We start from the raw sequence: 24,367 nt of genomic DNA, 5'->3' as shown, positions 1-24,367 counted from the left end.
CTCTCGTTTTCTTGCTCCTTCCTTCTCTTGCTCCCTCCTCCCCCCTCCCAATATCTGTCAGCACCGAGCACAGTCAGAGGGAGAGCGGAGATGGCGGTGGCCGAGACGCAGCTGTATGCAAAGGTGGCCAACAAGCACAGGAGCAAAAGCCCCTCTGTACTCCTCGAGTCTCTGCTGGCCAAAGGATTCCCAGCTCACATCGCGTGAGTATTGCTTTCGGCTGCCTTTGTGCAGTACAAGGTGTTTATCTTAACAACTTGAAAGCAGACAGCTTTCCATCAAGAGAGCCTGTCACTTCTCGGGGGTGATGTCTCCACATGGGGATCAGGCTTGTCTGGTTTTGAATGCCTTGTAGAGCAGCATGTGTTTTTCCTATTGCTAAAACAGCCTTCTCTGGATCCATTTTTAAAAATACTGCGCATATCAGAAGACACACACCCTTCCGCATCTTGAGGTTGAGAGACTTCGCAGTGAACTAAATCGATATGCACTCCTGGGATATATCCTTTCATTTTTTCCACATATCATTGTCATTACAAGGGAGCTATATGTGGATGTAACTTCTACCCAAAGTTTGCTTCAGGCCTGGCAAAAATCTCTTGCTGAGTTGTGTCACTGGAGACTGTTTTAAAAGAGTAAGCTCATGTGGCAAGATGCCACGTAAGTGTCACTTTTTCTTTCTGTCGTCAATCAGGATCTCTTTCCAAATGCATGTCCTATCTGGAAAATGTCAGGCACTATCCTTGGCAACTCTATAGAGGGGAGATAAACTGGTGGCAGCACTTACAACCAGGTTAATGAAAAAGAAAGATGTTGGTCAGTCCTCCTCCAGGCATGGCACTGGTCAGACAGGGATGTTTCGTGAGGGATTTGCAAACTTCTGAAGGGCAAGTCTGGACACCGTGGTTGCAGCCGATTGTACCTCAGACTTATCAACGCCAGCTGTTCAGAAAATGAATCCTTTTATTTAAATGTTAAAGGAACCCTCATACGAGTATTTGAAAAAGAAGACCAATATCTGTGTAGCCTCCATTTTGACTCTTAATTGAAAATTAAAGTGGAACTGGCTTTATATGTGAGTGCTGTGTTGATTTTCTAGTGGATCATCTTTAGACACAATGGCACAGCTTACAAGGAAGCTGTGGGTTCTTTTTTCCTGGTTATTTCCAGTGGAATTTTAGCTGTGGAGCTGAAAATCTGGCTCATAATTTCTGTAGTAGATACAGTAAGTTTGGTCACCCCAAAGTAATAGCTAGTTTTCACTTTTTTTTTTCCTTTTTTTTTCTTTTTTTTTTCCTTTTTTTTTTTCTTTTTTTTTTTCCTTTTTTTTTTTTCTGTATGTGGTGTTCTTCAAATCCTCTTCAAAAGACTTTCTGCTATTATTGACATGGCTTTGTGCTTTCAAGAATCAAGAAACTGTGGACAAAGTACAATGCAAGTCAACATAAATTGACAAAATGTTCAAAAGCACTTTGTTTCTTTTTTTATTTGTCTTTACTGACTTTAAGACATTCAAAATTTGGATGGCATTTTATAAAAGCTTTTAGCTGTCTTTTTAGTTCCTGGATTCAACCATAAATGAAAGTAGTTAAAATTTTTCTTTTGTGATGTCCTGGCCCGAGAAAAATAGGTTTTTTTGGAAATATTATGAAATCTTTCATAATGTAGCCACATGCAAAAGAAACATTTTCAGAAAGAACAAAAAAAAAAAAAAAAAATACTTGAGGATCAAGCCTAGCTTCAGATCAGAAAAATGGACATCTTAGACAGAACTGAACCATGTCAGCAGTTTTCTGCTTTAAGGAAGAGCCAGCTTATTGTCCCTGTAAAGATACCATTTTTAATATAGATTTTCAAGGATTTATTCCTACTGTTTATCTGAAAGACTTTGGAATATACAGAATTTATCTTAAGCATTATCTTTCAATTGTTCACCTTGAAAGCACAGGATGTTTAGTTACAACATAATGTTCTGCTTATAGTGAAGGCTGAATAAACTCTGCTGCAAAGTACTTACAACCAACTCATATGATGGGATACAAGGCAGGAATAGGCACAGAGGGGAGTATGAGGGAGCAAGATGTTGCTGAGCATCATGACAGGCTGTGGTCTCAGGTCACTATTTGTCTTATTACTTTTATGATTGTGCAGGCCTTATGGTAAAGAAAAGCTGAAGTCAAGCTCTGTTTGCAAAGCCAAGCTCTTTCAAAAGTGCTCGTTTCTAAATGGGAGGAGTAGCACGGCATGAAGTGATAAAACACTTGCACTGAGGTGTAGCAAGTGGGTGACAAAGGCTGGCATCACCAGCAGAGCAGGAAAGGCTGTGTGTGGAACACAACAAAAACACCAAACATTTGTGTTTGATGTGATGGAGAAAGGGGAGTCAGAAGAGTAGCAGAAGTGCAGGTGCTACTTAAACACTGGGGATCCTTTGGCTTCCAGAAACTTACCATTAGGCACAAAAATGTGTTCATATGAAGAATATAGTTGTCATTTTGAAAGATCTAAGGAGAAAAGGAAATGTAAATCAAATTTGATCCCAGAGAATGACAGTTGCGTAAGTGAGAGAAAACTGAGACATTGTCCCTTATCTTAGATTGAGCTGTCGGCTCAGATCTCGCTCTTTTCTGGGCTACATAAGTCCTCACTCTAGATTTTCAAACCCCAATGTAAGCATGTTTTGCTTTAGTTGTATGTGTGGACCTGAGCCTGACATTTGAATCTGGGCTTATCATTAACAAAAACATTATCCCATGAGCAGAGCAAACACTGCTCTTACAGTATGTGGAGGGATGGCTTACCCAACACTAGGGAAATCCATGTAGTGAGTAGGACTACTGAGGAAACATCTCCAGAATACATCCTGTGGGCATTGTGTGGACAGGTTACCATTCTTCAAGGCATTAAATACTTGCAGTGGAACAGACTGTCTGGAGGGCTTCAAGAACATTAACATTTGCCAGGAGTTACCTAGTCATTATAGGTCCTGTCTGTGCTGGAAAATAGACCCAGTGACCACTGCATGTCCATTCTTCTTTATTTTCTAGAAGTCATAGGAAACAAAGCTTAATGTATTTTGTTATTCTGATGAATCTGTTTTGTTTTCTTCTAGACAAAAAGCCTTGGCTGCTACTGGTCAAAAGACAATAGAAGAAGCTGCAAAATGGTAAGCACCAGTGATTTCTAAGGTGTGCTTTCACATTAAAGCTGACTAAAAACACTTGTTCACATGCTGATTCTGTCACTCAATTTAAAGTTAGCCTCTGTTAAAAACCCTGCATATGAGGTGGGCATTTTTTGTTTGTTTTTTCATTTTAATGCATGCAAAGAAAGAAATAATTTTATTTGTGCTTCTTCTGGGAAGCAAGGTTTTTTGTAGAAAGCCTGAGGTAAATCAGGAGCTGGGTAGCACAGGGCAGTCTTGGGCACAAGCAGCTATTTTTCCCACAGTGACGTTTCAGTGACTTTGTCACTGCTGCTCTTGACAGACACTTGTCCTCAGTTTAACCTCCTGCTTAATTTTGGACTTGGCTGCCAAGTTCTGCTCATTGGAAAGGGACCACAGGCTCCTTGGCTGGGGCATGCATTGGGGCATGCCAAGGAAGGCACTCAGAGATGTAGCAGGGTAAATATCCATCCTGGCACAGCACTTACTCCTTGTGGGACCTCCTGGTGTGCACCCTAGGGCAACAGGTACGAAGTCACAGGGTCACCTGTCCTCTTCATCCCTAAGGAAAGGAGGAAGAAAGCAAGGAAAATGTCTGTAAAAGAGTGGCTGCAGTTACAAAGCCATGTAGTGCCAACATGGGGTTAAATGGCAATGACTGAAGGCAAACAGACCATATTCTTCCCTTGAGAAAGTGTCATTACAAAATAAGCTGAAAGGCTGATGGTCAGAGGGAGGTGTCATTAGAGCCAAAATCACTTGTTAGCCTTGACAACCCCCCTTCAAGTTTTTTTATTTGTCTGTACCAAGACTCCTACAGAGTGGTCACTCTGTTATCAGAATGTTGATAACTCACTTTTTTGTTTTAATCCATTCTCAAGTACAAGCTAGTCTTTCCTGGGTTTTGTCTTTCTTTTTGGGGGGAGGTGGTTTTTGTTTGTTTGTTTGTTTTTAGGTTGTTTGGTTGGTTTGATTGCTTTGTTTTTGAAAGCTAGATAAAACATTTGAGAGTAATATGTTCTTCCCAAAGTTTTGTCAAGGATGCCGCCAGGCTTTCTGAAAATCGCCCCCAGTCCCAAAGCTGTGAAGTTAAACATAGAGCATGTGCAGAACAAGGTGGAGTATATCATCACCTGGGATACAAACCTCTGATCTTTGCCTATGCATTTTCTGATTTGTCTTGTTTGCTGTTATTAGGTCTGAACCAATATGACAGATCTTTTTGAGTATTTTTTTAATCTTTGAATATTTTTCATTTTGTCATCTTTCTACCCACTGCCTCTTTTCCCTCCTCCAGTCCTCTGTTTGCAATCGTGAAAAATGGGGAGAAATAATCCTAAAGACCTAAATATATATATATATTTTTTCTTCTTTTTGCTTTCACACACTGAAAGAATTGAAGGCACTTAATAAAATACAGGGTACACACACACACACACACAAAGCTGAAAAAAAAAAAAAAAAAAAAAAAAAACCACAAAAAACAGTAAAGGCCTATACAGCTCCATTGGTTAGTATACGAGAGGAATGTTATAAGAAGCTTTCATTTTAGCTTTTCATTTGTCAGAAAGTACCAACTTTGTATTTCCTTTTTCTAGTTTCTACTATGGACGTCTTCAACCAAGGAAGGAAAAGTAAGCAGTGCATATGTTTACACTGTGTGTCATGCTTTTAATTTCAGGTTGCACTCTCACTGCAATGATCCCTCTCTGGATGACCCAATCCCTCAGGAGTATGCTCTTTACTTGTGTCCCACCGGCTGCTTCTATAACCGCCTGCAGGAGTTTTGGAAGGAGAGCAAGCGCCAGTGCGGGAAGAACAGAGCCCATGAGATTTTCCCTCACATCACTCTCTGCGACTTCTTCACGGTAAGGCATGAAAAATGTGCAGCTCCTCCTTGGAGATCTTCAAAAGCCTGGGCTTGGCCCTGGGCAGCCTGCTCTGGGTGGCCCTGCTTGGGTAGGGCTTGGAGCAGGTGGCCTCCAGAGCTCCCTGCCAGCCTCAGTCATGCTGTGCTCCTGTGATCCCATGATCTGTGATGTTAAACCTTCCTGCCTAGGGTATCTGTGTTCAGACAACTGTGCAGCAGGGACAGTGTTATCACTGGATGTAGACAACTTTAATATTAGACAATCTCAGGAAAACTCCTGCCTCCCCAGTAAGCTCCAGCCAGTAGGCCATAGCTATGGTGGGGTGAGCCAGCTTTTACACTTGCTGTTGAAGCTTGTAAAAAAGAGAGAAGCAGGATGAACAGGCTCAGAAGGAGCAAAGGGAGGTGGAGTATAGTCTGGCAGTGCAATTAAATCATTTTCTCAATAATTTTACACGGAAATTAGGCTCCTGACCTGGACTTCTGGTTGGTTACTTTCTGCTTCTGGATGCTCCTGTCCTCCTACATGGTCTTCTGAATGCTGAGTAACCCTTCAGCAAACATCTCAGCAAGGCTGCTTCACCTCTGGGAGTGAATGTGCCAGTATCAGCAATGACCAGCAAGGAGTCGCTGGTCTGGACAAACTCTGGAGCTACCTGGAATCCAGTTTTTGCATGTTGTTGATGCTGAGCATGAACATCAGCTGCATCCGAGATGCACTGAAAAAGAGATGAGATAGAGCAGCTGCACAAAATCATTATGTTAATTATATTTTCATACTAAACCAGGCTGCTAAGCACAGACAGTAAAAATACAAGTATTTTGTTGAAAAATATTAAATAGCATAGTATTCTGTGGCCATTAATCACAATTATGCACAACAAAATCCATTAATTGATAACGAATGCCATGCTTATGAAAGCTGTCAAGTTTAAAGGCCTGGCCCTGGAAGATATGATTGAAATGCATCCCTCACCTCGTGTACCTCAGCCCTGTTTCAGGTAGCATATTTCTAGGGATAAATGCACCCTCCAGTGCTATTCTCTGGTCCTCAGCTGTCAGCAAGAGCTGGCCTGGCTGCTTCACATGTAGAAAGCGAGACCCACTGACCTGGCTTCCACCTCCTCCTCCCAGCCCTGCCCCTCCTGTTTCCCAGTGCCCCACATCTCCTGCATTGCATGGGCTTGTCAGCCTCGGAGGATCACAGCACTTGCCCTGGGTGCAGGCTCCCACCCACCCCTTTCCCCCATAACCCAGCCTGCAGGTGCCCCCTCAGTGCATCCCTCCTCACCTTGCCTGAGCCTCACTGAGCACTGGGTGTGTGGCCCAGTGCTTGAGGGAGAAAGACTGTCTAAGCAGCAGGACATGGTGTTTTGTAGCTCCTTTCTTCTCTTCTGCTCATCCTCTTCAGCAGCTTGACCCAGTGCAAAAGCCGAATGGGGCAAGTAACGCTGCTATGGAGAGTAAAACAGTGTGGAAAGGAAACATCACTAATGTCTGTGCCTTTGGCTGGATGGCAAAAATTCCATTTTTGTCTATCCACTTCTTAAATTGCTTAATTGCCACTTTTTGTGGAAGTGTGGCTTTGTACAATCCTTTAATTTGCTGTGATTAGAGCATTAAAGATCATAATTACAAAGATTCCTTATTAACTTTCCCGTGTCTGTTGCTCAGCATCTGAGATGTTAAAGTTTTAACCAGAGTGATTCCAGCTAAGGACTGTAGGATACAAATTGCAGTAATAGTAGTAATACAAATTCCTGTAGTAATACAAATTCCTTCTTAGAATTGAAAAGGGAAATCATGTTCCTTGCCTCATTTCAGATCGGTTAGTGCACACATGTCAGCTGGTAAAATCTTTTGGCTCTTTTCTACCCTGCCTAGATACAAGTAAAGGTAAAAGATCATCTCCTACTATAGCACCAGGTTACTGTGCTGCCCAAGCTGCCTGATATTAACGATTTTAATACCAGGAATTTCAGGCAAGTTTGTAAGTGTGTTGTCTTTCTCGGGAAAAAATGCCTATCCTGTTTTCTGGTGTTACTGTATGAGACAGGCTACCAGAGCAGCTGTTGGTCTGGTGGGTGAAGGATGCTCCTCCTCTGTTTTCTTTCAGTGCGAAGACCAGAAAGTGGAGTTACTGTACGACATCTTAAAGCAAATCGTCAACAACTTTTCACAAAAATTTCCACAAACTATTTCCCTATCACTACATTCATCCACCAGCTACCTTGGTTTCTTTATCAGCGACAGCCACGCAAATATCCTCAAAGAGATTGCTGTGGCCTTCTCTTCAGAGGCTTCAGCCCTGGCAGGTAGGATCAACATCGGAGGGAAAATGGGTGGCTCATCACACAAATGCTTAGACATGACACTGAAACCAACTCCTGTGTCTCCGCAGCAACCTAGCAGATGTTTTACTGCAAGTTTCCTCCTACAGAGTCAAAAATAACTTGGCATGGGGAGATTGTTGTAGACTCCGAAGATACAATGCTTTTCACTAGAAGGTTTCGTTTTAGCTGAACTCAATGAGCAAGAAAAAAGAAAAATACTAAAAGCTTTTATAAATTTCTTCTTCTTTAAGAAATCTAGTGAAAGGTTTTACATGGTTTTGTTTTGGTTTACCTTTATTTTCTTGATCTACACGCTGAAGTGTTTGGCTGTGTAACTGGAGAGGACATTGATCGGCATGTCCAAGACAAGCAGGGATTTAATCCTCCCTATCTCCAGACCTTCAATACCCACCTTTTCTTCACCACCGACCAGTGTCATGATTGCGAGGGGACAGAAGAAAAAGAGAAAAAATGTGTCTGGAGGAAACAGGCCAAATCCTAATTATGCTTACTTCTCCATCTGACATGCAGCTTTGGGAAGACAGCAGACTGACTTGGGGATGTTCAACTCCCTGTAGCCAGGCTGAGAAGGAAGGCAGAAACGAAAAAGCAAAGAAATGCAGCCTGGCAGGCCTGGGTTTTCCCTAGTGCTCGCATAAGTCCTTCTCCTCCTGAAACTGAGTCACCCATCTCCTTTCAGTGGTTATGTGCCAGCTGGGGATCTCCCACACCCCCGGATTTTTTCATCCGAAGCACAGCAAGGGCAAACAAATATTTTAAACTCATATCACCAGTTGGTGAAGTGCCTTGTACGCTAGCAGTTGTCAAGGTAACAAATTAAATAAGGAAATAGAAAAATATATTTAAAATCAGGCCTGCAGCACTAAAGAAGGGAGACCTAAAGAAAAGAAGTAAAGCCCTAGGAGCAGGCACATACTTCCAGACACTGGTGCAATGAGCACTGTAGATATTTTCCAAACAACACCGAGAAACTGCATCTTCAGTGGAGACTGAAGGGGTGCTGCCCCAGAATAGCTAGGTCTGGGAGAAGAGAGTTTGATATATCTTAGACTGGGAAAGGAAATCAAACATTTTTTGTTTTGTTTTTCTTTTTTCTCAGTGCTGAAGCTAAGGGGCAAATCCAGTCCAGATTTCTGATTTATTTTGGTATTATTAAAGCCATGACATGCAACAAAACAATGATTCAGTAAAACTATGGTCTACTCTACTACTAATCACTAAGATATTTCTTGTATCATGCAAAGCATGTAGGATAAAACAAGAAGAGGAGCTTTAAATGACCTTCACTTCTATGTTGTGATGTGAAGCTGATTGCTTTATTCCTAGATTGCCATGTGAAGCCCTGCCTAAAGCAGCTCCACCTTACCTTGGCTCACAAGTTCTGTCCTCACCACCAGAAGACTTTGGAGCAACTAGCCAAATGCATTAACCCGGGGGAGACCTGCCAGTGGGTAGCAGCTCTCTATTCAAGAGACATGCGTTTTGTGCATTACCAGGTACTGTCATCAGATTCATTTAATTTTCTGAGTCTGTGGTTAGAATATTTCCTACACTTATTTTGCTTTTTTTTTTTTTTTTTTTCCATGAAGAAATCAGTGCATGCACAGTACAGTCCTTCAAAATGCATGGTTGTTTCAAGTACCTCTTTGGGCTGAAAAACTGTGCTCTTGAGTCTGTAGGAGATAAGTTTATGGTTACCTGCTTGACCTGCACGTCAAAAAGATCTAATTCCAAACTCCATCAGAAGAACTCATCTTACAATTAGCTAGGAGAAAACAAAATACTGGAAGTGACGACCTTTGAACATTTGCTAGGACTTGTCAGATCACAGCTCTGCAGTAAAATTTTTTTCGACAGAATTAGTTTTCTTGGTTGTTGAACCATGATGCACCAGTGAGCAGGGCACAGTTGTCCCTGATGATCTTCAGCTTAACAGACTCCCAGTTAAAAATAGTCAATATTTTTCTGGTTTTCATTTCCAAATTTAAACTACGGAATGATAAGCCGTTGGTATTTTTCAATCAGATCAGTGTTTCGTTTTATTTCAAGTCTCACATTGGGTTTTGGTCACACTCAGGAGAGCTGCAAATAATCCCCAAAATAGCTGATAAAGATTTTGTTATGTTTGCTTTCAAATAAATTTGTACTAGTTACAGGAAAAGCAATTTTATGAATACCAAGTGCCTATTTTCACACGCGCTTCATATGCATTGTTATGTATCTGCTGAATTGCCACGAAAGAGCAAGCTGCAGCACAGGAAATGGTGGTGGTGGCAGTGTCCAGTGCAGGGTTGAGCGCATGTCCCCCATTTGCTGCCACCCCCTGCAACAGCCAGCTCCAGCCTGACCAAGCTCTGTCCTTCCCCAGACACTGAGGGCCCTCTTCCAGTACAAGCCCCAGAACATCGACGAGCTCATGATAAACGCCGGGGACTTCATCTACGTCGACCCAACACAGCAGTCCGATGTCAGTGAAGGCTGGGTCATTGGGACCTCGCACCGGACTGGCTGCAGGGGTTTTCTTCCCGAAAACTACACAGAGAGAGCCAATGAGTCAGACACGTGGGTTAAGCACAGGTTGGTCACAGTCCTCTCCACACGTGCTGGGGCTTCGTGGGTGCTTCTTGTTTTATGCAACTGGTTCTCCTCCTTGCTGCCAGCTGTGGGCTGCCAGGAGAGAGCTGGAGGTGGGGTGGGATGTGGAGGGCAGAGGGGGTCCTCAGGGTCCGGTTGGGAAGATGAGATTTCTGAGTGGAAAGGAAGAGGACACGCACCCATGGAAATCCAGAGTCCATCTTCTCAAAGAATGGCCTCTCTCTGCTCTCGAATAACCTGAACATCCTAAGGAATTTTAAAAGTCCACATTCTTTAGAGTAGACTGGGCCTTCAGCACGGCTTCCATCTTTCTTTTCTTTTCTTTTTTTTTTTTTTTCTTTCTTCTTTCACATCTTTTCAAGAGGTTGCAAAGCTAACTTGAAATGAAACCACGCGAATGTTACTCTACCACCATGCGCCCACCCTTGCCTTGTCAATTCAACCTGTATCAGCAGGCATCTGCCTGGCTTCCTGCACTTTGCTCTGCAGCTGACAGCATGGCTGATGCTACTTGTAGATTAGAGATAGCTTTTCGGAGCAGGAGGTGTAGGTGCAGTCCTTGCTGAGCTCTCAGAGGCAGAGAGGAGGCGAACAGGTAGTGTTTCCTGCTTGAAGCTCACACTTAGAAGGGTTACACCCAATACATGCCATCGCTTCATATTATTTTAGCCTCATTTTTACCAGACAGACCATAACTCAAGAGTAAAGTGGTAAACTAGAATGCATGTCTGTGAAAAATATTGAGTGGAATATGCATTGTGTCTGTCATGCCTGTGGACAAAATTGTGACTTAAAAATCCCTTCTTTTTTTTTGTGTACACCCATATGTTTTTTTATGTGTGTATTTGTGTGTGTTGCTTTTGCCTTTTTTGCAGGGAATATGCTTTCATACCAGGTTCAAAATTTGTCACCCAATCAGCAAATGAACCTAATGTAAAGCTGAATGGAGAAGTCCATAATCCTGTTACATCAAGGAATGTAACCAATATTCTTTCACTTCAGGTAGTTGTTTTTTTTTTTTATTTCTTATCTTTCCCACATAGTTGTGCAGATATGCTATTAAGTAAAACCATTTATAAAATTTAATAGTTTCTTCCTGGTTCTCCTTAATATTTTCATATCATGTTGTAATATATATATATATATATATAACACTGCATATTTAAAATTAAATATTAAATTAAATATGCATACACTCACACTGCACATTATAATGTCTCATATACATTTTGTAGTATATACAATGTGGTATTACCCTTGCCTTCTTTCATAAAACTCTGTTGCTGCCATAGTAGCCCAGCACACGAATTCTCTGTGCACAGATGCACAGCACAGGCTGTGCAGAGGTATGGTGACGAGACTGACAAGTAAGGTGCAGGCACATCTTCCCCTGTCTTTCAAATGGTTTCATAGCAGAGTAACTAGAGCAGTATCAGGGTCATTGTTCATTGTTACTTTTATGCCCAAATTCTACATGACACATTGGGGGGTTATGTACTCATGGATCTGAGCACATGTAAATGTTTCATCTTCTTTAATGTTTTAGGTACATAGCTAATTCAGATAACTGCACAGACCTATAGAAACAACGGCTACTTGGACAGGTTAGCACCACTGGGATTACATTTTTGTCGAGTTTCAAAGCCAATTTACCAATTTTTCCTAGGTTTCCCAAAGAGCTCCTAGTAGGAAGAGTAAAATAGAGAGGGACTCTGGCTTTTCCCTACAGCATGTTTGCTCCTATACTGCCTTATTAGCTCTGACTGTCAGGGTGGTCAAAACTGTATTTTACATCTCAGACCTTTCCTGACATGCTGCAGAGACCCCTTTGGTCTTGCTGGTCCTGCAGAGAGTCTTCTCCCCATGCTGGGGGATAAGCCTGGGTTCCTTTGTATTAATGTCAGAGAAACTTGAGAGTACCCTGAGGGAACTTCCATCCTGGGGCCCCACAGGACAACTGTGCATAAAGCTGTAAGACAGACACTTCTGCAAGAGTCACATCCTCTCACCAGCTCTCGAGTGCTCTTGGCCCCCTTATCTATCTCAGATCTGTGGCAGAGGCACAGCTTGGCCTGAGGAACACTTTTTGCAGATGTGCACGTCTTCAGTCTAGGAGCTTCCCCAGCCTCTGAGCTCCCCCCAAACAGAAAAGCAAGACCACAAAACCTTAGTTTTAAACTCTGACCTCATGGCGGTTGATTAGTGCCGTATGGCAGAAATGCAGTAGTGTTTAGCAAAATACATATATCTCATACCACTTCATAAGAATTCCCTTCAATGCTAATGAAGATACACATCACTAACCTCAGCGTTGCAGCAGTAATGCTGCGAGGGGTTGCTGTTGAAAAGGATTTTAAGCCTTTGAGCAGTTCCTCTTTATCTTTTCATCTCTATCTATGTTCATTGTAAACTAACCCCAAAACATTTAGAATGTAATTGTAGTTCCATGCGGACTGAGGAAAAATGTGGCCTTACAGGAGATCTGGGTTCACTGCTAACTTGACCACACACCGTCAGAAAAGTGTGAAACTAGTATTTTCAGTAGGAAAAGAAACACTTAAACCACTTAGCTAATTTCTTTCTTTTGTTTATACCAACTACACGATATAAACTAGAATTATAACCCCTTACCACACTGGAATTAAAAGATTTAGCAGCACTACCTTTCACTAGTGTAAACAGAGTTAAAACCTAACATGAAGATCAGGGATATTCTTCACTTGCCTTCAACAGAGAGCCAGTCAGGGTTACTATTTTCATAAAAAATATGTTTTATCAATTCCTTTCTTTCCCCTTTCTGTGCTTGTTATAAACCTCTTGGGACAGCACTGCTGTTCCTTGCTCTGTTGGGCAGCATCCAGGAACCCAAACTTTTCATGCAGGTTATATATATAATGTTGTAATGGAAAACAATTTTTATACAGCTTTCTCAGAATGCTACTCTGCGAAGAGGTGTGCTGGTGATGCGCCACGGGGAAAGAGTTGATCAGGTCTTTGGGAAATCTTGGCTTCAACAGTGCTTAACTGCAGATGGTGAGTAAGATAATGTGAGGATCTTAGCAAATCTGAACCAAATTTACATAGCAATGGGTAAAAAAATTCAGTCTCCTAGGTGTAGATGTAAATGCTGACACAAAAGAGTGACTAACATTGTACAGTCAGGCACAACACAGCTTTGACCTTCACGTAACCAGTACTTCATAATGTCCTACTGTCCTTCAAGTTTATGTTGGATAAACACCACAGGCCAAAAAAAAAAAAATACAATAGTGGTACTATTCATATGTCTCAGTGGGAGATGCACAGAAAATGAAATCTCTACCACTAGTTACTCAGCTGACCCAGGTGGTGTTTGTCAGGTCCCTTCACATTTCTGTGCTCAACTCAGTGTCAATGATCTGTTGATACAGCACATCCCTAGCCAGACTTGCAGAGGAAGAGCAAGAGCAAACCATGGTGGAAACGACACATAAACACAGAACTAAATGAAACGTTGAATTTCCTGGCTCTCTCTCTGTCTCTGTCAAAAAAATATTTGTGGTGGAGACAGCAAACCTAGAGTAGGGAAGTGTGTATTGGGAGGAAGAAGGGGAACAAGAAGGAGGGGGTGTTCAGAAGGAAGCTTTGTGTTGACAGTCTCCTTCGTTATGCTGGAGATCTCTTATATTTGTGAAATTCATACTAGATAATGAGGCCAGTACCTTCCAGCTTCATAATCAATTCATTAGTTTCATTTTTCTTCAATGGAAATGTTTTTGGCGATGGCAAAAGAATATTGATAGGGGATTTTTGTTTCATTTGAGTCCCACAAGGCCAAATTCTCATGACTTTTTGTCCTCTTTTATCTCTACCCCCTTCTTTATCTCCTTCAGAGCTTGCATAAGAGGTGCTCTTTTGTTAGGACAGGTGATTTCCCAAGTCAGTGTTGTGACCTTAAAACATGTTCCCTTTAAGGTAATGGTAGTCACTGCGGGTTTTCATCAGTGAGATGCTATGTCCATACTGCTGAACTGATCCTGTATGCATTATTCAGGCCCTGACCCATGATCCCCCACTCCACTTGGCTATTAGCTCTCTCCTCAGCATGGTCTTGGTTGATGGCAGCTCCCCCTCACCCCCAGTTTCTCGGCAAGTTTTGGAGAGAGCACAGACCAGGACCTATCCTCAGTGTTCAGTGTGGGTGTAGGAGGTAGAGGGAAGGGAGATTAGCTCTTCATGCAGGTGCCCTGCTGCATCTTTTGCCCTCGTGAGCAGAGAAGGGCCCCTGGCCTGTTCTATTTGCCAGCAGAGGTGTAACTCTGGGCTGAGAATTCAAAAGAAATGGAGCCATTACAACAAAATGCAGACTGTATGTATGGCTGCTGCCTCCCTCATACCACAGCAAAATGTTCCACCTCGTTTCAGGAAAATACTACAGAGCAGACCTCAACTTTCCTCCCACCCTACCAAAACGGAAAGACAGCATGAAGCATTTTGAGCAAGATCCTCCTTTATCTTGCTGTGGTATTTTCCAGTCAAGACTTATAGGTAAGGTGGATGATATCTTAAAGTAAATGTAAGGTTTTGGGAAGCAGGCTTTTATCATCTGCCAAAGCTCACATTGGCTTTGTAGCAGAAATACTTCCTAGCAGCACTCTTTTTGGTAACATCTTCAGTTTTGCCATCTTCTTGATGGGCAACCGCTGCAAGTTCTTGTTGAATAGTAAAATAGAGAACAAGGCTGGTTGCTCATCTTGAAGATTCAGACTGCTAGTTACTGGCAAATAAATTCAAAAGAAAGAAACTGCAGTACTAGCTGTGTCCTGCTTCAAGTCTGCAAGGGACTAACGCCTTACTCAGTTGTCACTAAGTGAAGGGGCTGGCTGGAGGATGCAGCTTCATGGTCAGCAGATTGTGGTCACCTCATCACAGATAACTGCCGGATGGGTGATATGGGTTAGTCTGACTCGATTCACTCACCAGACAAAGTTGTTTCTGCTCCCTGAGCTTGCATGCCTGACTTTGACATAGAAATCTGGTGCAAGTGCTTATCTCTGATGGTTCAGGCATAAGGAGACCGCCAAATACCTAACTGCTACTTGCATGTTTGGAGTGCATCTGCTGTAATTACCCTTCCAACGCTTGGTCGCAGCTGTTTTTTGGCAGAAAACATTTTGCATCAGTTTCTCATCCATGATGATTTGTAAAAGAGCACCTCACATTGCTGTTCCTACCAGGGGAAGCTCTGCTGGACCAGGAGGTGGCAGTCAGCTACGTCTACTCGTCACCTGCCCTCCGCTGTGTACAGACAGCCCATCTTGTGCTTCAGGGTAAGGCAGAAAAACTGATCGCGTGCTTTCACCACTGTGAGAAAGTCTTTGTCAAACTTCTTTGAAGTCTCTGAGATGAGCAATTAAGAAGATGTACAACTCTGTGTTTATTTATTGTCGTTTTTAATCAGGGAAGACAAGGTGTTTTTGTCTGGCTGGTAATATAGGCAGCAATAAATCTTTTGCTGGGTGTATGATCTGAAGAGCTCTATCCTATTAACTCTAACCCTCTCTCTTTAAACTGATGTTATGTGAAATGGAGGCATTTCACATAAATGGACTCTGATGTCAGTTGAAAGGGAGGCATTTCACAACAGGTTGAAGTCAGCACTAGGAGCCACAAATCAAATTACCACTGGCAGCTCTTTCAGGAAACTTCCTGAGCCAAAACACAAATGTTCCCAGTGCTCTGAAGGATACCTGTTTGAATCAAGGAACATGGCATTCTCCTCAAAAAGTTCGCCTTTTCGAGCCAAATGATTTTACTTATTTAGGGACATGGTTTAGTGTAGACTTGGCAGTGCTAGGTTAATGGCTGGACTTGATCATCTTAGAGGTCTTTTCCAACCTAAATGACTCTACGATACTTCATATTTTAGAACCGCTGTCCTTCCTCCTCTCCCATCCCCTCTGCTTCTCTCCTTTTCCCTTTTCCTCACCTCTCCCCTCCAATAGGTCTGTTAAAGGTTCACAGGTTATCATCTATACATCAATATTAGTAAGAGTGTGCATTTCTTCTGAGATCTCATGCCACTCAGTAACCTCTCTTGAGAATGATGAATAAAAGAATGCATCTTTTTACATGAGAATTAAATTTTTGACACTGTAGGATGATTTATTGCTGCAAAGAGGGTCACTGAGCAAAATGCTATATAAAAAAGGTTTTAAAAATCCTTTATAAAGTTTATTCAGATTGCAGCATTGTTAAGATCTTTTCTTCTGTTATCTTCTGTACCTTGGAGATACTTACAATAGAGCTCAGGGAATAACAACAATGTAAGAATTTTTGGTGCCTTAGCATCTGTCAGACAAGAATATGTTGACTTCACTTGAACAACACGATCTCTTTTGTTCAACAATAAGTAATTCATTTTAGTAATGAAAATATTACAGCAAACAAGGCAGAATGTGCTGCCCAAATGTAACACTTTGTGTGTACCTTTCTCTTTTTAAGGAACACTTTCTTTTTTTATTTTTCAGGGCTTAAATTAGACCAAAAAGTCAAAATCAGGGTGGAACCAGGACTATTTGAATGGACCAAGTGGGAAGCAAACAAAGCAATTCCCAACTTCATGACTCTAACAGAACTGACAGAGGCCTCCTACAAAATAGATACAAGTTACAGGTAATTGCTCCGTGTCTAGCTGATAAAGCTGCTTCTTTTTCTCCTGAGGTATCTCCTCATCTCTTCATATATTATAAACCATTATGAACATTGCAAAAAAATGGGTCATGATGATCAATTTCAAGCCTCATGATCTGTTCTCAAAGAAAGATATGCTGTTTGGGGTCTTGTGGCCAGAGTCAACTTTGCTGCTCTAATGTGGAGTCACACAGGCAGGTAGCATGTGCACACATATAATGAGCAGGCTCACAGGCACACATCTGATGCTTGTGTATGGGATCAGCCCTGCTCTGATTTCACCTTTAATTCTACCACGGGGTTGAGAAAGGTGACTCCAACACAAGCCAGCTGTCCTCCTGGTTTTGGGGGCACACAGGATAACAGCACTTCACTACAAGGAGTGTTCATGCCCCATTCTGTTGGGGAAGGGGGTGTTATGTTTTGACTTGCTCAAAGAGAAACACTGCTCAGAAAGGATTTTTGGGGGGGGCCCACAGCTGGGGGAGGGGGGTGATGCCACCTCTGAGTGCTCACAAACCACAGTGGAGCAGGAAATGATCAGCCTCCAGTTCAGCCCAGCTCCTCGCCCTGCTCTCACTCAGGCTGCTCCGTACGTGCAGCGCACAGCCTGCTCCAGGAAATTGCTCAGTTAATAAAAGTTTGTGTCTCGGGTTTCTCACAAGTGTAAGAAAGGAAACTTCTAGGCTCTTAATGTATATTTTGCAATTAAGTGAGCATCTTCGTTTGAAATTGCATAATGGAATAAAATTCTTCATTTTCTTGGGTCATTGTACATGCTGGTGTGTTTTACCACCAACAGACTGTTTTCCCTGTTTATTTCAATACAGAATAATTTGCCTCAAACTTCCACAGAGGAAAGGGTGCAACTGTAGAGCAGTAGAAAGTGCAGAGGAAAGCTCTGAAGCAGCGCTAACTGCAGCTTTCAGCCCCCTTGCAGCTCACTTGGGTCCAGGCAAAAACAGAGCAGATGAGCTGTAAAATTGCACACATTATGCTGCTTTCTTCCTGTCTCGTGAAAGGTTCAAAATCCTTGGGTTTCAGGGGGTGGCTTTCCCATACTCACCCACTGCAAGGGACAGCAATCAGTTGGGTCCAGTCCCGGGCTGTTCCCTGTCAGTGGACTTAACCTGGCCAGAATTAATATTAGTTATGATTAACAATATAGTAGGAGCCTGCCACCTGGTTTTACCACTTATTTTCTAGTTCTGCAGTTCGTGCTGACGGAATGTACTGAGGACTCACCTGTAAAAGTACACTACGATACCAAGCCCTACGACAATATGTTAATCTAATCTCACTCCTGCCTATTCACCGAATAAGGAGACTATCAAATTGGTGGGGCAGTTGTTTGTAGAAAGAAATTAACACCCTGGGAGGCCAGCAGGGCCTCTCACCACCAGGAATTTGGCCTTCCCAGCTGCCTACCCTTGGCACCACTGGCCACCACGCATCAGGGCACCGCAGGCTATTCCTCTACCTCCCAAGGACAGACACAGCTGGGGTCATGGAAGCTGCTGAGAAGCCTTGTGATGTGTCTGGGCAGGATGCATGGTGTTTATCAGGTTTCTAACATGGTGTTTTGCTTAGGCATGGTGCATTTTGGTTTACATCCTTGGAAACATACTATTTTTTTAAATCTAGCAGTGAGAGCTTTTCCTATGCATTTGTCCAGCTGATATTGGCATGCCTTGTCCATTGTTGAATTTGATTTGATTTGATTTGATTTGATTTGATTTGATTTGATTTGCTTACTAAGGAGGTTAATACTGAGGGACTATCTCTTGAAAGCATTCATGTCATCAACATCTTGGTTTGAACCCGGTCAGGATGGCTGGAGCTGGAACACTCCATGTGCCTGCAGCCACACAAGGACGGTGGTCATTACCAACAGAACTGCTCAAAGCACAAGCTTTTCTTAGGAATTAAATTTTTAACAGCATTCACTGTAAACTACAGGTTTAATTAAAGCACAGTTTTCCCTGCATCTGGTGCTTTATGCACTACAAAGTGTAGTCATAAGATTTAATGTAAGTTATTGTGGGGGAAGCTAATGCAAGCTGAGATATCAGCATGCCAGCTAAGTCAGTGGATTATCCAAGATTCTTTTAACAAAGTCTTTCTTCTCTGGTATACTCATTCAATAGTGCTAACAGTGCCCAAGTATTCATCTAGATTAACATATATTTGTGATTTTATTGTCAGAAGCAACATGCCACTCTCTTCTCTGGTGCCATCAGAAAGTTATGAAGACTATGTAAGCAGAAGTTCTGCAGCTATAAAACAGATCGTCACTGCTTGCCCCAACAAAGGTAAAGGTTTCAGATCTTTGTATATTCTATTAGACACTTTCAATACCAGGAACAGGCAGAGATTTGCCAACAGAAACACATTTATCATGGGTAGTTTGTATTGCACAGAGTTCAAGGCAGACTTGTAGTTCTTGGCCTCATCTATACTAAATCAAAATACATTCAATTTATGGGATAGGGAAAAAAAAATAAACAGAAGACTGTTAAATTGCAAGAGTTTGTACTTTGCATGGTCATTCTACATCAGGATACAGCTCAGCATGAGATAACCTATTTTTTCTGGAGAGCTGTTAAGAAATGTGTTTTCTCACTAGCTGGCAGGTCTACAACAAGTTTGACTTTTTCTGAGCAGCACAATTCACCCTGCCACATTGTCAAAGATGTCTGCAAAACCAAACAGCCCCTAAACAACTTTATAGCATCAGCATGGCAACCTGACAGTGCTTGCTGCAACCCCCTTACTGCTTCTCTTTGCTTACTGTGGTGTACCAGGTGTCATCCTCATCGTGGGCCATGGCTCCTCCTTGGCATCTTTCACCCGGCCTCTGATAGGACTCCCTGCCAAGGACAGCAGCGACTTTGCCCAGGTGGTCCGAAAGGTAAGACGCCTTTTCATTCAGCTTGAAGCTTTCTCTTTGTGCTTTTAATATGGAGATTTCTTAAGCAGCGAGGCATGTGTATAACTGCATGCCAATACCAGTAACACTAGCTTTCTCAGTACAAAGGGAATCTCATGTAGTTCTAGCATAGCACTGATGGATAAGAGAAGCACTTTGTCCTGTTGAACAGCATGTACCTAGAGGCTAACTCTTCAGAGGAGATTTTCATCCAACTCCCATGGGAAGTCAGTGCCAGGTAACACCTCCACATGAGAGGCACATGTGGAAACTTTTCCCTCTGGCACAAGCCTCCTTGATATAGAAGCAGGGCTAAGAGCCTTTCTTCTCCCTGTGGTGTTGTGAGTGTGAACTGCAGCTATATTCAGTGACTCACTCTAAGCTGTATGTTTTTTGGGTCACTGCAAGTTCACAGCTTAAGTGCTCAGCTACAGAATGAAGTGGAGGAGGGTTTTCTGCCAGCTTCACAAGTGAGGCCTGCACTTGAGACTCTGTCACAGAGGTTTTTTGTTTGTTTTATTTGTGCATTAGCACCAGTGGCAGATTTTTACACCCCCATTTTCTTTACCATCTGCCTTGGTATTACCAACAGGAGAATTCAGTTGTTAGATATATTTTTACCACCCGCTGTCAAAGCATAAGGAGTGAACACATCTTGATCTTCAAATCCAAGCATGAGTGCAGGGTGATGACACAGGCTCAGCTATTGCACCACAGGCCTCCAGTCTGTTTTCAGTTTGCTTCAGAAGCAGCAAAATGTCCCATTCTCTGTTCCCAGAATGGTCTCAGGATCTGCTCTTCTGTTCTGCTACAATGACTTCTTCGTGCCAAAGCAATGGCCATGCCGGTAACTCCTGCTTGTGTCCTTTCCTAGATCCCTTCACTGGGCATGTGTTTCTGTGAAGAGCTCAAAGAGGGGAACAAATGGCAGATGGTTAACCCCCCAGTGAAGACATTAACTCATGGAGCAAATGCAGCATTCAACTGGAGAAATGGTATCGTGGAAGACTAGAAAGCCAGCTCTGTCGTAGCAGCTGTCAAAAATGAGGTGGAGACAGCTTCTGGTTCAGCACAGTCCGTCAGTTCATCCAGAAAAGTTACAATGGGTGGAAATTGCCCTCTCTAAGTAGTCAAAGCACAGAAAACATATCTGAGTTTGGTGCCTAAATTTTGCTTTTGCTTCTGTGACTGAGAAAAGGAACCACAGAACTGGCATACAAGGGAGCAATGATTCTTCTGGTGGTGAAGAAATTACTTTTTAGCCTTTTTTGAAGGTACCATGTGCAACATTTAATACATACAGAACTACCTGGTTATAAAATCTATTGGTAAAGGCACTAAAGTAGACTCTGTTGCATTTTCTGAGACCAAAATACAGCCAGTAAGAATTGCTTTTGTTATTTGGATATTTTCAGACAAGCAGAGAAATTGGGACCAAATAAAAGCCATCTCCTATCCAAAGAGGAGATCATCTCTACCTAAAGCCACTTCGTTTCCTGTTGACTCCTCCAGTTCTGCAAGAGCACAGAAGGAGGGGACATACTATAGTGACAATTTATTTACCTCTTCTACAAAGGAGGTTCATTTTCTTCCACAACAGCTCCCCTACTCAGTGATTCCACAGTGATCCATACTGCAAATGGGACTACAAGATTTCCTGTGGAGAAAACTGAACTGATTGCTTTACCGTTGCTGGGGCAAAGAAGGATGCCCTGCATTACTGTACTGGTGACAAAACCTTGACATGAGCAACTCTAACTTCTGAACGCTTCCTGAGATGGCACTTGCAGGACAAGAGCTTTGCTTTGTGCTGTTCTGTGCCAAAATATATAAATGGTGACACAGCTGCCAAACCGGTCGTCTGACAGGTCTCTGTAGCTCTTCTCTTGGATGTTGGTTTGCTTAAGGAAGTGTAGCCCCAAAAATTTATGCACAAACAGGAACACGTCTTGCCACAGAGTCAGGTTTCCTTTCTACATGATCGTTTTGGGTAACTACCTCTGGGAAAGCACAAATGTTTCTTTCAAAGGGAGGAGAAAAATGGAGGTTTCACTTTCTCTCTTAGCATGACCAAAAAAAAAAACAGTCTCATTATCATTCTTTTTCTCCCTGCACCTTCTTGACACCTCTTTGCCTGTGTGCCTTTAGCCTGAGGGCATGCAGCAAAGCCCACCCAACATGTAGGCTGTGGGGTGTCTAACAAGCACCTTTATCTCCTGTCTCAGTCCTGCACCTGAAATGTTCTGTTTTCACTTCCCAGATCTGGCAAGGAGGCTTGGACTCCTGTTTTTCTAACAGCTGGGGGTATGACAGGGGAGCGGGGGTGGCACGGAGCAAGGACCTGGCCCTGGGCATGTCGCTCCCTGGAGCTTCCAGCTCTATTTCAACTGAGGCGTCAGCTCCCACCTTGCAGTGCTCCCTTGGGGCCTTCCTTTCTGTAACTAATTGCTGCTTTTGGTGTGACTTGCTCTGATTTCACCAAGTGGTTGCAAGTCATAGGACAAATGCCACTGGAGCAGGTGCAAGACCAGAGCTACTGCCACAGACTGAAGCCCCAACATGAGGGATGGGTCCTGGAACTCTGACTGGGGCACATGTGGCACCAGGTGTGTGAGGGCATTAGTGTAGGTTTCTGGGTCAAGCTTTTGCTAGAAATACAGCCTCTGGTGGGGACCTGGCTCTGTTTGAACAGATGGGAGCGGCTGCACATTTTATAGTTCATGCTACTGTCATCCCTCACGTCTGACAAGTTTGCTTTTGTCCCCAAAGAGATAACTGAAGGGCTGTATCCTGTATCTCAGGCTTAAACCTGTTTGCTTTTGGCCTTTCCAGCTGCTCTAACCCTGGGACAATCCCTCCTCCCTGCGGAAGAAGAAATGCAAGTAGATCACAGGCAGTGTCTTTCTTCTCCCGTGGGACACATGCCTGTGCATTGTGTAAGGGGAGAGGCCTTGCACTTGGTGGCCTGGCCACCATTGCTGGTCAGAGCCAAATAAGAGCCCGGGTGAGGATAGGGACAGGCAGGACTGACAGCGGAGCTCTCAGTTCTCATGGCAAGGGAGAAGCCTTGCTGCTGAAATGACACCTGGTGAGAGCAGGGCATGATGGCACGCTGCCCACCCAGGGACAGAGCCAGGTACAGCAGATCAGAGAGGCGGGTAAGAGCTGCACCCTTCTTGGACACGATGTGCCTGCTTGCTGGGTACACAATGGCATGAGAAACTTTCCCTTTCTTCTTAGAAATAAGCTTTTTTTTTTTTTTTTTTTTTTTTGTGTGTGTGTGTGTGTGTAATACCTCAGACATTAATCCTCAACTGAACTGCAGATGCCATTCTCATTAAGAATCTGTGTCTTCCTTCAAAACGATAAAATAAAACACAGAACACCTCTCCCTTCATCCAAGAGCATCAGATGCATTTCCAGTGTGGTTCCATTGTGATCAGTGACCTGCAAAACCAGTGTCTTCTTGTTGCTTTAAACAGCTTTCCTACTCTGCAGCCACTGTGTACAGCATCACAAGCAAACACATCACTTTGTGTTTTTACTCCTACCCACCTGCAGAAATATTGTTCCTGAAAGATAGTTTATCATCGCACTCTAGTCTTCTTGAGATTAAGCTCCTATCCAAAATAAGTATGTGAAGGCTGCTTGGCAGGACCTTTCTTACAGTTACAGTTGGGGATAAAGAGGAAGGATTCAACCACCTTACCCAGTCCTGGTATGCAATCAAAGGGCCCCCAGAGCACCACCACTACCCTTTGCAAACTAAACAGGCTTGCTAAGAAGATTGCTAAGACACTTAAACCAAAATCCCACAATGTTTTTGTCATTTTTTTTCCCACTAGACATGCACTCCAATGAATTTTCAATTCCAATGAATCCAACTCCAGTGAATGCAATGAATTAAACCTCAGCATATGTGGGAAAGAGGGTTTGGGTACTTAAATATTTCCCTTGTGGTGGTTTCTAATGCACACACTGCAGTGCTGAGCAGGTGAGGAGAAATACTTTGTCACAAAATACTCTTTAACTTGTGAAAACTTCTTTTTCTACCATCCAAATTAGCTGAACAGAAATAGCAAGCAATTAAAACTGTATCTCAGTAGGATCAGAGCTGAAATTATACCTTTAACATATGAGGATTCTTAGTTGCAAAAACTTAGCAGGGAGAGAGAATTCCTGATGGGATGTGTACATAATATAAATTAAATTGCTGAACACAGGTAAAATGAAGAAAATGTCCTTGGAAGCTTGGAAGTTATTTCTGAAGTAAGCAAAAGAAATGGGAAATTCCTTTTCATTTTTTTTGACATGTATGCAGCTTCAAAATTAGATATTATTTTACTCCAGTGTAATTTTCTTTAGTTGGTTCTGTTTCATTACGAAGTTATGTACTTTAATAGATACTCTTAGTACTAGTTAGAGAATTTGAATGTTTCACTTATGTCTTAAAAACTGAAAATGTAAATTCTTTCGATAAAGACCTGTAGTGAAGTTAATCTATGGTGACACCTTGTGGGAAAACAAAAACTCAAACTTACTTGCCTAATATGATCTTCAGGTGTGATTGAAGGATGTGGGGGACGTATTTTCTGATTTTTAACACTCAGTTTGTCACTCCTCCCATACTCCTTGATAGGACAATAACACAGAAATTTGTCATTTAGCAAGTTTGTGACTACTTTTAAGCAGAACAACATGAAGAGACACTTGAGTCCAGTTCTTCTGAAAAGTCAGAGAAAAAACAAATCTGTAACTCTTTTGCTCCTGATTTTTCCAAA

At 42.6% G+C, this 24,367-nt stretch overlaps 1 protein-coding gene across 1 annotated transcript; it reads left to right on the top strand.

The window, feature by feature from the left end:
- Window positions 1-90: 90 nt before the first annotated feature.
- On the top strand, window positions 91-23,329 carry UBASH3A (ubiquitin associated and SH3 domain containing A; the record flags this gene model as incomplete). Its single annotated transcript, XM_082756703.1, has 14 exons — window positions 91-203; window positions 3,113-3,166; window positions 4,848-5,034; window positions 7,153-7,351; window positions 8,717-8,886; window positions 9,759-9,967; window positions 10,861-10,987; window positions 12,910-13,018; window positions 14,390-14,512; window positions 15,202-15,294; window positions 16,495-16,639; window positions 18,863-18,969; window positions 19,462-19,568; window positions 20,461-23,329. 14 exons carry the CDS (start codon window positions 91-93, stop codon window positions 20,596-20,598), a joined length of 1,881 nt encoding a protein of 626 aa, XP_082612829.1. The 3' UTR covers window positions 20,599-23,329.
- Between the last annotated feature and the right edge of the window lie 1,038 nt (window positions 23,330-24,367).

The sequence above is a fragment of the Aythya marila genome (assembly GCF_965140915.1).
Source record: "Aythya marila genome assembly, chromosome: 1".
In the NCBI taxonomy this organism is placed as follows: Eukaryota; Metazoa; Chordata; class Aves; order Anseriformes; family Anatidae; genus Aythya; species Aythya marila.
This window is presented reverse-complemented; position numbering and strand designations above follow the sequence as displayed.